Source organism: Telmatherina bonti, assembly GCF_933228915.1.
Source record: "Telmatherina bonti genome assembly, chromosome: 6".
In the NCBI taxonomy this organism is placed as follows: domain Eukaryota; kingdom Metazoa; phylum Chordata; class Actinopteri; order Atheriniformes; family Telmatherinidae; genus Telmatherina; species Telmatherina bonti.
Window position 1 is genome coordinate 6,838,475 of NC_136624.1, and position 20,484 is coordinate 6,858,958.

At 48.6% G+C, this 20,484-nt stretch overlaps 1 protein-coding gene across 1 annotated transcript in view; it reads right to left on the minus strand.

The window, feature by feature from the left end:
* Positions 1-20,484, minus strand: part of epha8 (eph receptor A8) — a gene marked incomplete at both ends in the record, with an annotated part of 183,131 nt that overhangs the window by 80,369 nt on the left and 82,278 nt on the right. Inside the window, 2 exons of the mRNA XM_079242729.1 lie at positions 11,603-11,918; positions 16,984-17,133. Coding sequence (XP_079098855.1) covers positions 11,603-11,918; positions 16,984-17,133 — 466 coding nt within the window. The remainder of the gene's footprint in view (positions 1-11,602; positions 11,919-16,983; positions 17,134-20,484) is intronic.

Genomic DNA, 20,484 nt, shown 5'->3' on the forward strand with positions numbered 1-20,484 from the left:
TGTGTGTGTGTGTGTGTGTGTGTGTGTTGGGACTGAATGGGTCAGCTGAGCTGAGTAAATGTGACCACACTAAGTGTGTGTGTCTCATATCAGTGTGTCCTCAATCGCTCTCACTGTAAGGAGCACTTAAGTCCATTCTGCACTCCAAGACACACTTATACAATTACACACACTCACAAACACACACACACACACACACACACACAAGGATTCAGTGTTTTGATGTAAACTCAAGTGGACCAGCGGTTCAGTCAACCACTCCAGCTCCGTCTCTCCTCTCTTTTTCCTTTCGTCTTTCATCGCCTCTTCCCGTGTGACACTTTAGTGCATGTCACGCAACCCTGTGCTCTCTCACACACACACTAACACGCACACAAACACACACTAACACACACATGTCGTGCCCTCAGCTGAAGCATGCACATTCGTCGGGGGAGAGCCACTTAAGCACGCTCATATACACACATACTGTACGTCGGTGCACGCCCGGGCGTCTGATATGTTTCCTCTCCTGCACGCTCACACACATTTACACGCCTTCACTATTAGGTCGACTTCCTCCCACCATCTCGTGCCCCCCTCCTCTCTGGGTCTTGTCTGGTGTGTGCGTGACTGCGGTTAGCTTGGACCAGGGCGAATTAGCACAGCGACCCAGTTTGGATCTAGGAGAGACGACATGTCGACTGAAGCGGGATGGAAAGTGAAAATCCACTCTCTGCTCATGCTAACGGTAAATAAAAGATGGCGCGGAAGCCTCACCTCCAGCTCGGGATTATTAGAAAGTAAATGACATTTATTTTTAGCCGTTGGTTTCCTCAGACAGATTTACCAGAGACATACGAATTCTCACAAATATTCAGGTTTAACTCACGTCACTGGATAAACATCAGATGTCCCCAGGGCAAGTAAACGCAGCATGTAAGGTCGTCTGCGTAAACACTTTGGTCTTCTGGATCTGGTCCTAGACAGCGCTAGAGGACCCTGCAGGTCTGCAGCGCTAGAGGACCCAGCAGGTCTACAGCGCTAGAGGACCCAGCAGGTCTACAGCGCTAGAGGACCCAGCAGGTCTGCAGCGCTAGAGGACCCAGCAGGTCTGCAGCGCTAGAGGACCCAGCAGGTCTACAGCGCTAGAGGACCCTGCAGGTCTGCAGCGCTAGAGGACCCTGCAGGTCTGCAGCGCTAGAGGACCCAGCAGGTCTGCAGCGCTAGAGGACCCAGCAGGTCTGCAGCGCTAGAGGACCCAGCAGGTCTACAGCGCTAGAGGACCCAGCAGGTCTGCAGCGCTAGAGGACCCTGCAGGTCTGCAGCGCTAGAGGACCCAGCAGGTCTGCAGCGCTAGAGGACCCAGCAGGTCTGCAGCGCTAGAGGACCCTGCAGGTCTGCAGCGCTAGAGGACCCTGCAGGTCTGCAGCGTTAGAGGACCCTGCAGGTCTGCAGCGCTAGAGGACCCAGCAGGTCTGCAGCGCTAGAGGACCCTGCAGGTCTGCAGCGCTAGAGGACCCTGCAGGTCTGCAGCGCTAGAGGACCCTGCAGGTCTGCAGCGCTAGAGGACCCAGCAGGTCTCCAGCGCTAGAGGACCCTGCAGGTCTGCAGCGCTAGAGGACCCTGCAGGTCTGCAGCGCTAGAGGACCCTGCAGGTCTGCAGCGCTAGAGGACCCTGCAGGTCTGCAGCGCTAGAGGACCCTGCAGGTCTGCAGCGCTAGAGGACCCTGCAGGTCTGCAGCGCTAGAGGACCCTGCAGGTCTGCAGCGCTAGAGGACCCTGCAGGTCTGCAGCGCTAGAGGACCCTGCAGGTCTGCAGCGCTAGAGGACCCAGCAGGTCTGCAGCGCTAGAGGACCCAGCAGGTCTGCAGCGCTAGAGGACCCAGCAGGTCTGCAGCGCTAGAGGACCCAGCAGGTCTGCAGCGCTAGAGGACCCAGCAGGTCTCCAGCGCTAGAGGACCCTGCAGGTCTGCAGCGCTAGAGGACCCTGCAGGTCTGCAGCGCTAGAGGACCCAGCAGGTCTGCAGCGCTAGAGGACCCAGCAGGTCTGCAGCGCTAGAGGACCCAGCAGGTCTGCAGCGCTAGAGGACCCTGCAGGTCTACAGCGCTAGAGGACCCAGCAGGTCTGCAGCGCTAGAGGACCCTGCAGGTCTGCAGCGCTAGAGGACCCAGCAGGTCTGCAGCGCTAGAGGACCCTGCAGGTCTACAGCGCTAGAGGACCCAGCAGGTCTGCAGCGCTAGAGGACCCAGCAGGTCTGCAGCGCTAGAGGACCCAGCAGGTCTACAGCGCTAGAGGACCCAGCAGGTCTGCAGCGCTAGAGGACCCAGCAGGTCTACAGCGCTAGAGGACCCAGCAGGTCTCCAGCGCTAGAGGACCCAGCAGGTCTCCAGCGCTAGAGGACCCAGCAGGTCTGCAGCGCTAGAGGACCCAGCAGGTCTGCAGCGCTAGAGGACCCTGCAGGTCTGCAGCGCTAGAGGACCCAGCAGGTCTACAGCGCTAGAGGACCCAGCAGGTCTACAGCGCTAGAGGACCCTGCAGGTCTACAGCGCTAGAGGACCCAGCAGGTCTACAGCGCTAGAGGACCCAGCAGGTCTACAGCGCTAGAGGACCCTGCAGGTCTACAGCGCTAGAGGACCCAGCAGGTCTACAGCGCTAGAGGACCCTGCAGGTCTACAGCGCTAGAGGACCCAGCAGGTCTACAGCGCTAGAGGACCCTGCAGGTCTACAGCGCTAGAGGACCCTGCAGGTCTACAGCGCTAGAGGACCCTGCAGGTCTACAGCGCTAGAGGACCCAGCAGGTCTACAGCGCTAGAGGACCCAGCAGGTCTACAGCGCTAGAGGACCCTGCAGGTCTACAGCGCTAGAGGACCCTGCAGGTCTACAGCGCTAGAGGACCCTGCAGGTCTACAGCGCTAGAGGACCCTGCAGGTCTACAGCGCTAGAGGACCCAGCAGGTCTACAGCGCTAGAGGACCCAGCAGGTCTACAGCGCTAGAGGACCCTGCAGGTCTGCAGCGCTAGAGGACCCTGCAGGTCTACAGCGCTAGAGGACCCTGCAGGTCTACAGCGCTAGAGGACCCTGCAGGTCTACAGCGCTAGAGGACCCAGCAGGTCTACAGCGCTAGAGGACCCAGCAGGTCTACAGCGCTAGAGGACCCAGCAGGTCTACAGCGCTAGAGGACCCTGCAGGTCTGCAGCACTAGAGGACCCAGCAGGTCTACAGCGCTAGAGGACCCTGCAGGTCTACAGCGCTAGAGGACCCTGCAGGTCTACAGCGCTAGAGGTTTAGCTTTGTCTGTGGTTTACTCTGTATTTTATTTTGTATCTCATCATGCTGCACATTTCTGTCATCATCAATAAGATGTCAGCGCAACACGGCACGCCGTACGGTAGGGGTGGGAAGTCGAATCGGGACAAAAGCATATCGTCACAGCCCCACCGAACGGCAGTCTCTGCAACGTAAGCGTGCTGTTGCATGTGGCAGAGATGGTGGAGGGAATGCATGTGGTAGAGATGGTGGAGGGAATGCATGTGGCAGAGATGGTGGAGGGAATGCATGTGGTAGAGATGATGGAGGGAATGCATGTGGTAGAGATGGTGGAGGGAATGCATGTGGTAGAGATGGTGGAGGGAATGCATGTGGCAGAGATGGTGGAGGGAATGCATGTGGTAGAGATGGTGGAGGGAATGCATGTGGTAGAGATGGTGGAGGGAATGCATGTGGTAGAGATGGTGGAGGGAATGCATGTGGTAGAGATGGTGGAGGGAATGCATGTGGTAGAGATGGTGGAGGGAATGCATGTGGCAGAGATGGTGGAGGGAATGCATGTGGTAGAGATGGTGGAGGGAATGCATGTGGTAGAGATGATGGAGGGAATGCATGTGGTAGAGATGGTGGAGGGAATGCATGTGGTAGAGATGGTGGAGGGAATGCATGTGGTAGAGTTGGTGGAGGGAATGCATGTGGTAGAGATGGTGGAGGGAATGCATGTGGTAGAGATGGTGGAGGGAATGCATGTGGTAGAGATGGTGGAGGGAATGCATGTGGTAGAGATGGTGGAGGGAATGCATGTGGTAGAGATGATGGAGGGAATGCATGTGGTAGAGATGGTGGAGGGAATGCATGTGGTAGAGATGGTGGAGGGAATGCATGTGGTAGAGATGGTGGAGGGAATGCATGTGGTAGAGATGGTGGAGGGAATGCATGTGGTAGAGATGGTGGAGGGAATGCATGTGGCAGAGATGGTGGAGGGAATGCATGTGGTAGAGATGGTGGAGGGAATGCATGTGGTAGAGATGATGGAGGGAATGCATGTGGTAGAGATGGTGGAGGGAATGCATGTGGTAGAGATGGTGGAGGGAATGCATGTGGTAGAGATGGTGGAGGGAATGCATGTGGTAGAGATGGTGGAGGGAATGCATGTGGTAGAGATGGTGGAGGGAATGCATGTGGTAGAGATGGTGGAGGGAATGCATGTGGTAGAGATGGTGGAGGGAATGCATGTGGCAGAGATGGTGGAGGGAATGCATGTGGTAGAGATGGTGGAGGGAATGCATGTGGTAGAGATGATGGAGGGAATGCATGTGGTAGAGATGGTGGAGGGAATGCATGTGGTAGAGATGGTGGAGGGAATGCATGTGGTAGAGATGGTGGAGGGAATGCATGTGGTAGAGATGGTGGAGGGAATGCATGTGGTAGAGATGGTGGAGGGAATGCATGTGGTAGAGATGGTGGAGGGAATGCATGTGGTAGAGATGGTGGAGGGAATGCATGTGGCAGAGATGGTGGAGGGAATGCATGTGGTAGAGATGGTGGAGGGAATGCATGTGGTAGAGATGATGGAGGGAATGCATGTGGTAGAGATGGTGGAGGGAATGCATGTGGTAGAGATGGTGGAGGGAATGCATGTGGTAGAGATGGTGGAGGGAATGCATGTGGTAGAGATGGTGGAGGGAATGCATGTGGTAGAGATGGTGGAGGGAATGCATGTGGTAGAGATGGTGGAGGGAATGCATGTGGTAGAGATGGTGGAGGGAATGCATGTGGTAGAGATGGTGGAGGGAATGCATGTGGTAGAGATGGTGGAGGGAATGCATGTGGTAGAGATGGTGGAGGGAATGCATGTGGTAGAGATGGTGGAGGGAATGCATGTGGTAGAGATGGTGGAGGGAATGCATGTGGCAGAGATGGTGGAGGGAATGCATGTGGTAGAGATGGTGGAGGGAATGCATGTGGTAGAGATGGTGGAGGGAATGCATGTGGCAGAGATGGTGGAGGGAATGCATGTGGTAGAGATGGTGGAGGGAATGCATGTGGTAGAGATGGTGGAGGGAATGCATGTGGTAGAGATGGTGGAGGGAATGCATGTGGTAGAGATGGTGGAGGGAATGCATGTGGTAGAGATGGTGGAGGGAATGCATGTGGTAGAGATGGTGGAGGGAATGCATGTGGTAGAGATGGTGGAGGGAATGCATGTGGTAGAGATGGTGGAGGGAATGCATGTGGCAGAGATGGTGGAGGGAATGCATGTGGCAGAGATGGTGGAGGGAATGCATGTGGTAGAGATGGTGGAGGGAATGCATGTGGCAGAGATGGTGGAGGGAATGCATGTGGTAGAGATGGTGGAGGGAATGCATGTGGCAGAGATGATGGAGGGAATGCATGTGGTAGAGATGGTGGAGGGAATGCATGTGGTAGAGATGGTGGAGGGAATGCATGTGGTAGAGATGGTGGAGGGAATGCATGTGGTAGAGATGGTGGAGGGAATGCATGTGGTAGAGATGGTGGAGGGAATGCATGTGGTAGAGATGGTGGAGGGAATGCATGTGGCAGAGATGGTGGAGGGAATGCATGTGGTAGAGATGGTGTAGGGAATGCATGTGGTAGAGATGGTGGAGGGAATGCATGTGGTAGAGATGATGGAGGGAATGCATGTGGTAGAGATGGTGGAGGGAATGCATGTGGTAGAGATGGTGGAGGGAATGCATGTGGTAGAGATGGTGGAGGGAATGCATGTGGTAGAGATGATGGAGGGAATGCATGTGGTAGAGATGGTGGAGGGAATGCATGTGGTAGAGATGGTGGAGGGAATGCATGTGGTAGAGATGGTGGAGGGAATGCATGTGGTAGAGATGGTGGAGGGAATGCATGTGGTAGAGATGGTGGAGGGAATGCATGTGGCAGAGATGGTGGAGGGAATGCATGTGGTAGAGATGGTGGAGGGAATGCATGTGGTAGAGATGGTGGAGGGAATGCATGTGGTAGAGATGGTGGAGGGAATGCATGTGGTAGAGATGGTGGAGGGAATGCATGTGGTAGAGATGATGGAGGGAATGCATGTGGTAGAGATGATGGAGGGAATGCATGTGGTAGAGATGGTGGAGGGAATGCATGTGGTAGAGATGGTGGAGGGAATGCATGTGGTAGAGATGGTGGAGGGAATGCATGTGGTAGAGATGGTGGAGGGAATGCATGTGGTAGAGATGGTGGAGGGAATGCATGTGGTAGAGATGGTGGAGGGAATGCATGTGGTAGAGATGGTGGAGGGAATGCATGTGGTAGAGATGGTGGAGGGAATGCATGTGGTAGAGATGGTGGAGGGAATGCATGTGGCAGAGATGGTGGAGGGAATGCATGTGGTAGAGATGGTGGAGGGAATGCATGTGGTAGAGATGGTGGAGGGAATGCATGTGGTAGAGATGGTGGAGGGAATGCATGTGGTAGAGATGGTGGAGGGAATGCATGTGGTAGAGATGGTGGAGGGAATGCATGTGGTAGAGATGGTGGAGGGAATGCATGTGGTAGAGATGGTGGAGGGAAGGGGGTAACATTAAGAGGAGGGGACCAGCACATGCAGACTACTCTGGTTGGAACTGCAGGTTTGGTCTCCGTCTTCCCCTGAACCTGAACTGGTTATCTGACGTCACTTCCGTCTCTTTCAGACGGCACGTGGTCGAATTTAGTAAAAGTGGTTAAAATAGTTGATTAAGGCGAACATGAAACTATAACATTGACATTTATAAAAGTGTCAAAATAATTTCATCAACACTTTGAACTGGAAACTAAATATGACATATTAACAGTTTTTATTTGTAATGTTTTATTTATCATTAAGCCTCCGGAGTGCCAGCAAGTTAACGCAGGGCTATGAAACGGATGTTTTATGATCTGTGCAAACACCAACCACTAATATCAGAAAATAAACACAAACATTTAACGGAGACGACTGTTTTAGTTAAATGTAAAACAACATTTTTCATTCTTCATCTTTAGCTGCAGAAACACAACTACATGAAGCTACTGGAAGAGGTCGGTCCCAGTGGACAACACCAGTAATCGCTAACTGGACAAAAATCACCACTGATACTACCTCTTCTGTTCAGTTACTGAAGTTTCGTTTTTTCATTTGTCTTTTTTTTTTTATTATTATTTGTCATTGTGTTTTGGGAATTTTTGTGATTTTCAAAGTTACAGTTTTTTTTTTTTTTTTTTTTACATTTTTTCTTTGTTTTTTTTTTTTTGTTTTTGTAATGATCATTTTTTCGTGTTTCATGAATTGTCATTTTTTCCTTTATCATGTTTTATAATTTGTGTATTTTTGTAATTTGTTGTGTTTTATGATAGTTTTTTTTAATTTGTTGTTATAATTTTTAATGTTTTTTTTATTTGTCATTTTTTATTTGTTGAGTTCATTAGTTTGTCTTGCCTTTTAATTGTTGTCATTTTTCATTTGTCAATTTGTTTTGATAATTTGTGTTTATTATTTGTTTTATCCAGTTCATCAATGTGTCTTTAAATTGTTGTGTCTTTTAATTTGTTGTGTTTTTTCATTTGTAGTTTCAGTCTTTCTTTTGTCGTTGGGTTTTGAATTTGTATTTGGGAAATTGCCATGTTAACGTGGATTTGACCGGCAGGAGTTGGCTAGCTGGTGCTAGCATGCTAATAGTGAAAATGAGACAGATTTGGGTGGAAATGAACCATCTGCCAATCAGCCACTCACGCTGACAGGAAACTTAAAAAAGGAGAAGGAAGTGTGTCTGTGATGAGACACACACATCCACATCGAGCACGTAAGTGTGTGCGTTTAGGTGAAGGTGGTAGGGGGTTGGCGTTGCGTGTCTCATTCGCCTCGTTTGGTTGACAAGCTGCTTTTAGCGTTTAATTATCCATCGCTGGGTGATTAATAGGCTTTAATTACTGTTGCCCCTGGCAACCTGGAGTCCGCTCAGGTCTTTTAACGAGACCTGAGACCAAATCAGAACCCAGAGAAAAATATCAGAAAGGACAAAAATCACAATGCAGTTGAATAAAAGATGAAGATTCAGTGGTTCAGTGTGGTCCGCGGTTCTCCGTCAGCAGCTGAATGAAAGCAGAGACACACACACGCATGTTCTGCATCTACCTGTTGGAGGTAAATGTTACAAAGCTGCCAGCAGACCCTGAACTTCGTTCAAGTCTCAGTTTTTCTCTCTAAACCTTATAAAGTCTGGTCAGAAACGGCTGCATCAGAGGAAAACAGGATGTCAAGTCTCTCCCTGACGTCGGCATGTGTGTTGCCTCTCTGTGGAAAGTTTCTCCAGACTGGTCTGGAAAGTGGTTCACTGAAAGGCAGTGGACCAGTCAGACGCCGGTTATCTTCCATCCAAACCCGCCCACATCAGCAATTGGAGAAGATAAAGACCTGCAGAATCAGTCGGAATCAAATCGGTCAGAATTAAATTCATATTTGTTAAGTATTAAAAATAAAGATAATTCTGGTCGAATGTGAACATGCAGGTGGAGGGAAATGAAGCCACAACAACTTCCAAGTCAAACCACATGAATATGATGCTGCACTCACACAAGAAACGTCCAAACTCAAACAAAACAGAATTATTTCTCATAAATCCCGTTACAGATCCTGCTGTGTGACGATTCACACGCCATTTAACCTCTTCCTAACTGAACCACCCAGTACAGAGTCCAGCATGAGACCCGGAAGACGGCTGCAGACAGCAGGAAACAGCAAAGCTAACATGTAGAGTAGCTGCGAAGCTAAGATGTAGCGTAGCTGCGATGCTAACATGTACCATAGCTGCCATGCTAACATGCAGCATAGCTGTAATGCTAACATGTAACATAGCTGTGAAGCTAAGATGTAGCGTAGCTGCGATGCTAACATGTACCATAGCTGCCATGCTAACATGCAGCATAGCTGTAATGCTAACATGTAACATAGCTGCGAAGCTAAGATGTAGCATAGCTGCGATGCTAACATGTAGCATAGCTGCCATGCTAACATGCAGCATAGCTGTAATGCTAACATGTAACATAGCTGCGATGCTAACATGTAACATAGCTGCCATGCTAACATGCAGAATAGCTGTAATGCTAACATGTAACATAGCTGCGATGCTAACATGTAACATAGCTGCGATGCTAACATGCAGCATAGCTGTAATGCTAATATGTAACATAGCTGCGATGCTAACATGTAACATAGCTGTGATTCTAACATGCAGCATATCTGCGATGCTAACATGTAGCAATGTAGCATAGCTACATGACAAGGAGAAACTCAGCTAAAAGACTCCACCAGCATCAGCATCAAAGCCAAACAAGATCAAACCCCAAACAAAACATGAGAACATCCCCGTCTGATCATTTCTCCACACAGACAAGCCATCGTATGAAAGCAGAGACTCTGCAGGTTACAGAGACGTCTGAATCATCACTGTGGGACAGAAACGCTGTGAGCTAGCAGCCAGAATTACACATCATGTCTCACTTTCACTATTTTTTTTTTTTACCTGTAAAAACTCTGCTAATAAAAAGTATTCAGATTTTTAACAGGTGAATTGACTGTGATACAGTTATGCATCCAGTTTGTTGAATCTGACACATCTGAAGAAAACTAACATGTCTCAGCCTTCTGTAGAGACTCAGATCACACAGACAGACCCTGTAGAGGAGAAGATAAGTTTCGTTAATGGAGGACAGGAGGCAGATAAAACAGGCCTCCACTGTCTGATAGGGCTGCTCGATTATGGCAAAAATTATAATCACGGTTACTTTGACTGAAATTGAGATCTCGATTATTTAACACAATTATCCATTATCTTTAACAACATGATTTATTTAACAACAACGTCTTTAGGATTCCACATATTTTAGAAAACAAACAAATAACATGAAACTTTATCTTGACAAAGTGCAAATACTGATGTAAACTGAATACATAAATATAAGTAAGGATTAAACAACGCTGTGTGTCGTGTTCTCGACTCCGCGTCGGGCGTTATAACTGTCTAATGCACGGTTCGAGTTATTTAATCTGCTTTTAGCATGGTTCCACACATTAAACATTTTATAACAAATTCATATTTCTTTATGACAACACTTGCTAAATATGCTAAAGTATAGGAACTATTTTACGTTGGCCTGGATGTACGTTTTATACCAAACAACCGCTGTCAGGCTGCAGCGCGTTTCTCTCATTCACCTGTTAAAAGACGGCTGATCTGAACCAGCTGGTTAACGCGTTGCCATGGTAACGCCCCGTAACAGAGGGATATTACAGTGTTTAATTCGTCGAACTAAGTATAGGAAAATAATGCAGCCAGTTGTCACTGACAATGGTATAAACTATGTTTAGGTGAACTTCCACAACCTACTGCAGTTATTCTACATTGACCTGCAGCCGGAGCAGACTGAGACTGGCCGCCTGGGAGTGCTTTAGGACGGGAGATGCTCCCGCTGCTCCTTCCTTACAGTAACTGCAGGACAATATGTGCCTTCAAGTCAGTCGCCAAAACACCAGAAAAGTCTCTAATAACTCCAGTAAAAGCTGCTGGATTTGTCGCTTTTAACAACAAAAGTCTCCAGATTTAGCGAGAAAGTCGCTAAGTTGGCAACAGTGTCTGAATGAAAGCAAAGCGGCTGTGGGAGGAGTTTACAGCACAGCGCTGCAACGCCAGAGACGCTCGATGAGCAGCTGAAGACAGCAGGAGAGGAAACTGCAGAGAGAAAAATAATCACACCCTTTTATTTTTATCATCGTTGAAAACCCAGATCGTAGTTGAGATAAAAATCTGATGAATCCCCCAGCCCGACTGTTCGATGCCTACCAGTTCAGGAGTTTCTTATTCCTGTTTAACAGCAGTGATGTTGCAGACTTCCAGCATCGGAGGTGCTCTGCGTGCACATCCTGCATTTCTTTCTGGTTTGAACATTTCTTGGGGAAACTTTGTAGATTTGTAGCGAAGATGAAGCATAAAAACACGCTGCAGAAACCAGTTCATCAGCTGACCCGTCACCGGTTTGCTAACCAACCCAACAGCTGCCGGTGCAGGTGCTGCACCGTCACGCAGAAAGCATCGCTCATTCATTCCCCACCTGCAGCTGAGGTCAGAGGTCAACTGCCTGTGGAAACGCTCCAGCCAGCATCGGAGCCTCCCCACCTGCTCCCTTAAACGGCGTGGCTCACACACACCACGGACAGCAAGGTGCTACCCGTCTCCACCGCTCCCGCCTTCACCTGCCGTTTACAGCAGCTGTAACCCTGCAGGAACGTGCTCGCGGCTTGCTCGCGGCGTCGATGCAAACTCCACGCAGCAAACAGAAACCGTCGGCGCGACTCACCGATGCAGGAGTCTCTGTGTTCCTCAAACCCAGCCGAGCACACGCATCTTCCGATGGGCACCAGCCACTCGCCCTCCGCGCTGCAGTACATCTTTGGCGTGTCCCTCTCCTCGGCGTGGTCCACGCACTGACCTCTGACCTCCACCAGAGAGGACGAGTCGGCCCCCGTCACCACGTTGGTGAAAACCGCCAGGTTGCGGCTCACGCCCACGCAGCGCTTGTAGTACACGCGCACGGAGGTGAGGGCGATGCAAGCGCCGATGTCCTGGAAGGCCAGGTAGAAGCCTTGTCGGTTTAGAGGTCCCACGCCTCGAACCTGCAACATGAAGGACAACATTTACTCATCAGCGTCAACAACAACAACCTCAGCCGCTGGATCTGCAGATGACAAGGTCCACAAGAAGCACGAGGATCGTCCCGAGTTAACGACAGACCCTTCTACGTGCGTCACTCCCTCGTGTTCGTTCCAACCGGCCAGCAGAGTTTATACTATTTCCTCAGGTAACGTGGAATATTTTTTGTATTTGGGTGAAATGTGTCACATAGAAGCAGATTTCAAGAATCATTGGAGATGACCAAAGGTCATTCTGACCTGAACAAGCCTCTAAAACATCTTTCATCCCAGTTTTGTTGGGAAAACCAGTTTATCTGTCAAACCGGCAAATGGGGGACGTCGGAGACCGGCACATCTCTTCCATTAACTTATATCAACACAGCAAAAATCTGTTTCTAAAATTTGTCTCACAGAACATCTTGTACGAAAGGTGGACTTGTCCAGAAAGAAAACCGTCCTATTTAAGCCCCACACAGGGACAGACTGGACATCTGGCAAAGCCGCCATTTTCCTGGTGGTCTGATGTGTTTCTGGGACCAGCAGGGTGTATACTGGTCTCACTGGTTCATAAAAGCCAGTCGATCGCTGATGTTTCTCCACAGGAAGTCGGTAAATCGTGACTTCTCCCCTCTTCAACTGGAACAGTCAAATACGCAACAATATAGTTCTCATTTTGCTGCTGAAGACAAACTCTCTGGACGTCCACGCTTCCTGAGCTGCTTCGGATGTTATGAGCATGCCTGAAGGACACATGAATTATTTACATTTTGTCTATTATTGATGTAATAAATCACATTACATTTTTTTTTTCAAGATAAAAGCGATATGTGTAAGTTTGCGATTTGCAGGTGTTACCATTGAAAGGTGTTTAGCGCATTAGCCTCAAGTCTCGTAAAATATCGTTCCTCTCGCGCGATTCTACAAAAATTGCGTCTTATGCTAGGTAGCTACGTAATGCTGCTACGACTTCTCAAAGCTTTTCTCCCCATTTTCTTTTCTAAATTCATAGTTTGTTCCACGCCATCTTCTCCGGGTATAAACTGGTCACAACCTCGTATGTCATGTTTGGGGACACGTGAACGCAAAAAAAATGCTTCTGTTAGATGTTTCATTCGCATTTTTATCTTGTGATATTCAGTTTTTGTGCATTTCTAGGTGTAATAGAAACACACCTTCTGTTGCGGATCCTGTTGCTGGTGTTCCAGCATTCTGGCAACCAGATCAACACCGATCCGAGTTTCAGCGACGACCGTACTTGTGACCGGCTCGGTCTGCTGTTCTTCGGTAACAGCTCTCGGTCTTGTAATTCTACTCGGTATCGCTTGTTAACCTGTTTGTCTCCTTCTCATCAGAAGATCCTGGTCTGCCTGCCTGCTCGCTTTTCTGCCTGATGGTTCGCCCTCCTGCTTGCCTGCTCGTCTGCCTGTCAGCTGGCTTACCTCGCTCGTCTTCTCAGGCTTCATCTGGATCTGGAGGAACCAAATAAACCTTTTGTGTGGAATTGGGAGCCGTGTCTGCGTTTGGACTCTACTTGTGTCGCGACCGCAGAACACCTACAGACTAATTATTTGACAATCCCCCGTTTTCCTGCCAAGTCGGGGGGGGGGGGGGGGGGGGTCTGAATTCAGGATTATTAATACATTTAACGACAGTTTTCATCAGAAGCACGTCTGACTATAAACCCAATAACAAACCGGTAAATGTAAAACAGATTTAGTTTTTGCATGTTGGTGCCTCAGATCAGATAATTACTGTAATCTGATTACTCCCAGATATCAGAGTGTGATGCTCAAACTGTGTCATTTAAAAAAAAAAAAAAAAAGATCTAATTTGCATCTTTTTGGGCCAAACTAGCAGGTTTCCCTCAGAAAAGTGGAGCATCTCAGATTTTCCATGTGAGATGTTAGTTTGTTGTGTTTTTATGTTGGAACCAGAGAAAATCCTCCAGAGCTGCACGACTTCCCGGCTCTGTGCGACAAATGAAAATCTATTTATTTATCTCCTGGAAGTGTGTCCGAACACTGGGATGCGTCAGAAGCATGACAGTCTGGATTTACTTTATGTGCACCAGAACACGCTCAACGCAACGTGTTGCGAATCGAATCACGTCGTCAGCTTTACAGCAGAAGGTTGGTAATTTATTCTGTCAACAAATGCAATGAAAAGAAGCCAGACGTCTCCGTCTGACCTGAAAATTCCCCTCCAGCGTGTGACTGGAACAGTTCTACACGTTATATTTGTCTGGGACTATTTTCAGGCGTGGATTACTCCACATCTTCTGCTTTAGTGAGTAATCCTGGCAGCAGGACTGTGTGTGTGGGATGTAAGGAAATAAAGTCAACACTTTAATAAAGGGTGTGTTTGCAGGGGATGCAGGAACAAACCACTCGATGCAACGCGCCGTCTAACTGATGTGTTTTTAATAGCTTACGGACAACACCAGAGCGCCGAGGCTCCGAGGAACTCAGCACAATATATCTGGCTTCAGATGGTTCCGGTCGGATCAATTTATCTCTGTTTGTGGAATCTCTGTGGGTTTTGTGGAGTTTAAGGTGGAAAACAAGTGAAATGATACCAAGTAGCTTGTTTTAATAAAACAGGCATTATGAAAACATGTAAAGCTCCGTGTGCAGCGCCCAGCTTGCACCTGCAACTCCTTCATTTGATGCAGTTTATGGAAAATACTGGATTACAGCTGCAGCGCTACGGCTGTGCGAGTCCACCAACAAACCTTCGGTTCTTTATAGAAACACAAACCAGACGCAGCAATTTATTGAAATATAAACACAGGATTTAAAAAGAATTACAGCATTTAAGATAAAAACAGAGTTTGTACGACGCTAAGGCGCGGAAAAGGGACTATTTGGCCGAAGCATCTTTTCTGTTCGACAGTCTGAATCGTCTGAAACAAGTTTCTGATCATGTCGACATTTATCTGCACAGCAGGTAAACTCCCAGGATGCTTCCCAGTAAAATCCATCAAACAGAAACACAGAGCCTGAAAAAAATCAAATAAATAAAATTAACACCTTTGTTGCTAATTTTGGGAGTGTGTGTGTGTGTGTGTGTGTGTGTGTGTGTGTGTGTGTGTGTGTGTGTGTTGGGGTAGGGGGGTGGGTGGAGGGGGATGTTGTCCTGTGGGTTCTTGCTCAAAACATTTTTAGATCTGAAGTTGGAGGTCAGATACTCCATAGTTCTCCAGGATCCTGGAAGGACTTTCCAGGAACTGTTCTCCAGGATCCTGGAAGGACTTTCCAGGAACTGTTCTCCAGGATCCTGGAAGGACTTTCCAGGAACTGTTCTCCAGGATCCTGGAAGGACTTTCCAAGGCTCTTCTTTGGATGTCCCTGCCTTTTGTTCTGTTCTCTGTCTGAGACGACACAGGAGGGTCGATCCCTGAAGGTTCTGCTTCAGAACCAGCAACAGACTTGCTGTTGGTTCTGGTTCTGGTCCTGGTTCTGCTTCAGAACCAGAACCAGAACCAGAACCAGGAGCAGACCTGCAGCCTGAGAGTGAAGCTCTGATGGAAAATTCTGGAAGGCTGAGATCTTCAACATCCTACAAATAGGGTGACCAGATCTTCTCTCCCCAAATGTGGGACAAAGACGATGAAAATGTGGGACAATGTGTGATTCCACTCTTTCATGACAAAGTTTCAAAATAAAAAAAAACCTTCTGCTTTTTGGTGATAAAATATCTATCCAAACATAACCAATCTGTTACTATATTTTTTTTAAATTGAAATTCAAGTTCTCTGACAAAGGGAAACAGTAAAAGCTTGCATACTGTTTCCTTGTTCCTTTCACGTTATCAAGAATCAAACAGAATTAGCAGTCGAGGCTTTATCATGAACATGTTGACTGGGAAGCCTCCCTCTGTGCAGCGCGGTTTTTTTGTGCCTTTTTTTTTTTGTGCCGTTTCCCGTCAAATTCTCCGCCGTGTGACACGGAAAAATTACTTTGACAAACATCACAAAATACCCTCACAGTCTCCTGGAACAGGTCTAACCCAGGAATATCTGCTTTCCCAGTCTTTGTTGTCACAAAACTTTCTGTCCTTCTTCACAGCAGTCGTCTCCCTGTCCTCCATGATCAATCGGTGTTTTTATTCATTCTTTTTCGTCAGAGGGTGCACCGGTGCATCCTAGATGTGCATTAAGTCCCGCCTCCTAGTTTGATTGACATGAGTGTCAATCAAATCAGCAGGCGGTGTGATGTGACAGCCGTCAAATATTTTGCCACACACAGTTAGTAAAAACCAGTTTTGTTTTGTTTGTTTCTTTCCTTCACAAAAGTGAAGAGTGGTCGTAACAATGCGGGACAGCGCCTTGTTTTGTGGGACGTGTGGAAAGTGATAGAAATGCGGGACGGTCCCGCAAAAAGCGTGACATCTGGCCACCCTGCCTACAAATGATCTTTGCTGGTTTTTACAGATGAAACTGGAACAAATTATGTTTGTTTGTGACAAAGAGCCTAAAGATCTAGTTTAAACTGTTTTTTTTCTTTAGTTGGACTAAAAAGCCTTTTTTATGCTTTAATGAATAATCAGAGTTCAGACTTAAAGCGGCTTAGAAAACTTTAAAACTGGTCAGGGACCCGGACTGGACTGAAAAACCTGCCAAAGACAACTTTAAAAGACCTTCAGCATCCTGGAGAACTATTGATCAACACATCTTTAAAAGATTAGTGGAAAACCTGGCTGCTGGGAGGAGAAACTGGCTGGTGGGTCGAGGCTTCCAAAGAGAGATGGGGGGAGAAATTACCAGCCAGATCAGTGCAGAAAACTACATTTCTGTTATTTCTTCTTCTCTCTTCAGTAATTACACAGTTTCCACCTTCCAATATCAAATCTGAAGCTGTTATCAATATCACAGTATTTCCCAAGAAACTAAAACGCTGATGTTTGTTTTCTCTCAGAAAAGTAAAGAAAGCAGAAAAAATGAAAAAAAGAAAATAAAGGAATAGAAAAAAAGAAAGAAAGGCTTAGAAGGACACTCTGCAGCAGTATGAGTGGTACTTTTCCTGCTGTTTAGAGTCGGAGCTCGTACCTCGGTGTTGAGCTTAAGCCTGCGGACCCCCAGGTCCACTCCCGTGAAGCTCTCGTCAGCAGCAATCGTATCAATCTTAATGAACTGGTTCTCCCGTATGGACGAGCCCGCCACTCTGTCAGACTCAAAGTAATACAGGTTGAAGGTTTCCTGCGGAACAAACAGCAGAGCAGGAAGTGAATGTGTGTCTGTGTCGTGGTATTTTATGTTCAATACTGCATAAGAATATAATTTACTCATGAAGTGTGAAGTGTACACACTGCATGTTGTTATCATGTGAGTCAGCACATAAGCAAGTCAGCATGTCGGAAGTCGGCATGTCAGTACGTCGGCATGTCGGTACGTCAATATGTAGGAAGTCGGCATGTCAGTACGTCGGCATGTCGGTACGTCAATATGTCGGAAGTCGGCATGTCAGTACGTCGGCATGTCGGTACGTCAATATGTAGGAAGTCGGCATGTCAGTACGTCGGCATGTCGGTACGTCAATATGTCGGAAGTCGGCATGTTGGCACGTCACTATGTCAGTACGTCAGCATGTCAGGAGACGGATATGTCGGCACGTCGGCATTTTGGCACGTCAGTATGTCAGTACGTCGGCATGTCGGTACGTCGGCATGTTGGTACGTCAATATGTTGGAAGTCGGCATGTTGGCACGTCAGTATGTCAGTACGTCGGCATGTCGGTACATCGGCATGTCGGTACGTCAATATGTCGGAAGTCGGCATGTTGGCACGTCACTATTTCAGTACGTCACTATGTCAGTACGTCACTATGTCAGTACGTCACTATGTCAGTACGTCAGTATGTCAGTACGTCAGTATGTCAGTACGTCAGTATGTCAGTACGTCACTATATCAGTACGTCAGTATGTCAGCACACGGATATGTCTGCACGTCGGCATGTTGGTACGTCGGCATGTTGGTACGTCAGTATGTTGGTACGTCGGCATGTCGGTACGTCGGCATGTCGGTACGTCGGCATGTCAGCACACGGATATGTCTGCACGTCGGCATGTTGATACGTCAGTATGTCAGCACACGGATATGTCTGCACGTCGGCATGTTGGTACGTTAGTATGTCAGCACACGGATATGTCTGCACGTCGGCATGTTGATACGTCAGTATGTCAGCACACGGATATGTCTGCACGTCGGCATGTTGGTACGTCGGTATGTTGGTACGTCAGTATGTTGGTACGTCGGCATGTCGGTACGTCGGCATGTCGGTACGTCGGCATGTCAGCACACGGATATGTCTGCACGTCGGCATGTTGATACGTCAGTATGTCGGCACGTCGGCATGTTGATACGTCAGTATGTCTGCACGTCGGCATGTTGATACGTCAGTATGTTGGTACGTCGGCATGTTGATACGTCAGTATGTTGGTACGTCGGCATGTTGGTACGTCGGCATGTTGGTACGTCGGCATGTCGGTACGTCGGCATGTCAGCACACGGATATGTCTGCACGTCGGCATGTTGATACGTCAGTATGCCGGCACGTCGGCATGTTGATACGTCAGTATGTCTGCACGTCGGCATGTTGATACGTCAGTATGTCTGCACGTCGGCATGTTGATACGTCAGTATGTCTGCACGTCGGCATGTTGGTACGTCGGCATGTCGGTACGTCGGCATGTCAGCACACGGATATGTCTGCACGTCGGCATGTTGATACGTCAGTATGTCGGCACGTCGGCATGTTGATACGTCAGTATGTCTGCACGTCGGCATGTTGATACGTCAGTATGTTGGTACGTCGGCATGTTGATACGTCAGTATGTCGGCACGTCGGCATGTTGGTACGTCGGCATGTTGGTACGTCGGCATGTCGGTACGTCGGCATGTCAGCACACGGATATGTCTGCACGTCGGCATGTTGATACGTCAGTATGTCTGCACGTCGGCATGTTGATACGTCAGTATGTCGGCACGTCGGCATGTTGGTACGTCGGCATGTTGATACGTCAGTATGTCGGCACGTCGGCATGTTGGTACGTTGGCATGTTGGTACATCGGCATGTCAGCACACGGATATGTCTGCACGTCGGCATGTCGGTACGTCAGTATGTCGGCACGTCGGCATGTTGGTACGTCAGTATGTCGGCACGTCGGCATGTTGGTACGTCGGCATGTTGGTACGTCGGCATGTTGGTACGTCGGCATGTCAGCACACGGATATGTCTGCACGTCGGCATGTCGGTACGTCAGTATGTCGGTACGTCGGCATGTCGGCACGTCGGCATGTTGGTACGTTGGCATGTTGGTACATCGGCATGTCAGCACACGGATATGTCTGCACGTCGGCATGTCGGTACGTCAGTATGTCGGCACGTCGGCATGTTGGTACGTCAGTATGTCGGCACGTCGGCATGTTGGTACGTCGGCATGTTGGTACGTCGGCATGTTGGTACGTCGGCATGTCAGCACACGGATATGTCTGCACGTTGGCATGTCGGTACGTCAGTATGTCGGCACGTCGGCATGTTGGTACGTCAGTATGTCGGCACGTCGGCATGTTGGTACGTTGGCATGTTGGTACGTTGGCATGTCAGCACACGGATATGTCTGCACGTCGGCATGTCGGTACGTCAGTATGTCGGCACGTCGGCATGTCGGTACGTCAGTATGTCGGCACGTCGGCATGTCGGTACGTCAGTATGTCGGCACGTCGGCATGTCGGTACGTCAGTATGTCGGCACGTCGGCATGTCGATACGTCAGTATGTCGGCACGTCGGCATGTTGATACGTCGGCATGTTGGTACGTCGGTATGTTGGTACGTCGGCATGTTGGTACGTCGGCATGTTGGTACGTCGGTATGTTGGTACGTCGGCATGTTGGTACGTCGGCATGTCGGTACGTCTGCATGTCAGCACACGGATATGTCGGCACGTCGGCATGTTGATACGTCAGTATGTCGGCACGTCGGCACGTTGGCCTGTTGGTACGTCGGCATGTCAGCACACAGATATGTCTGCACGTCGGCATGTCGGTACGTTAGTATGTCGGCACGTCGGCATGTTGGTACGTTGGCATGTCAGCACACGGATATGTCTGCACGTCGGCATGTCGGTACGTCGGCATGTCAGCTATACTTTACTGATGTTTGGCTGAAAATGGGGACAGATAATATCAGACTTTACTTCTGCTTCTCCTTGTTTCATTCAAATTTAAGTTGATGATATGTTCAGATTGTGAAATGTTTTGATTTATTGAATGAAATTAATTTAAACAAGTCTGAACTCTGATCGGATCACAAGGAGCGGTGGTCGTTCTGCAGTCTCTGGTTCCTGCAGTCAGGATGAGGTCTGGATTCAGGTGTGCTGCAACAGGAAAGTATCTAAAGCCTGTCGGACTGTAGAGCAAATGGTCCAGAGGTGCTCTGTTCTGGACCTGCTGGAACCATGTTCTTCCTTTGGTCCATGTTTGTGGAACCTTCCTGAGACTCAAAGACGACATATAACATTACTGTCTTCAAAACCAAACTTAGTTCTCA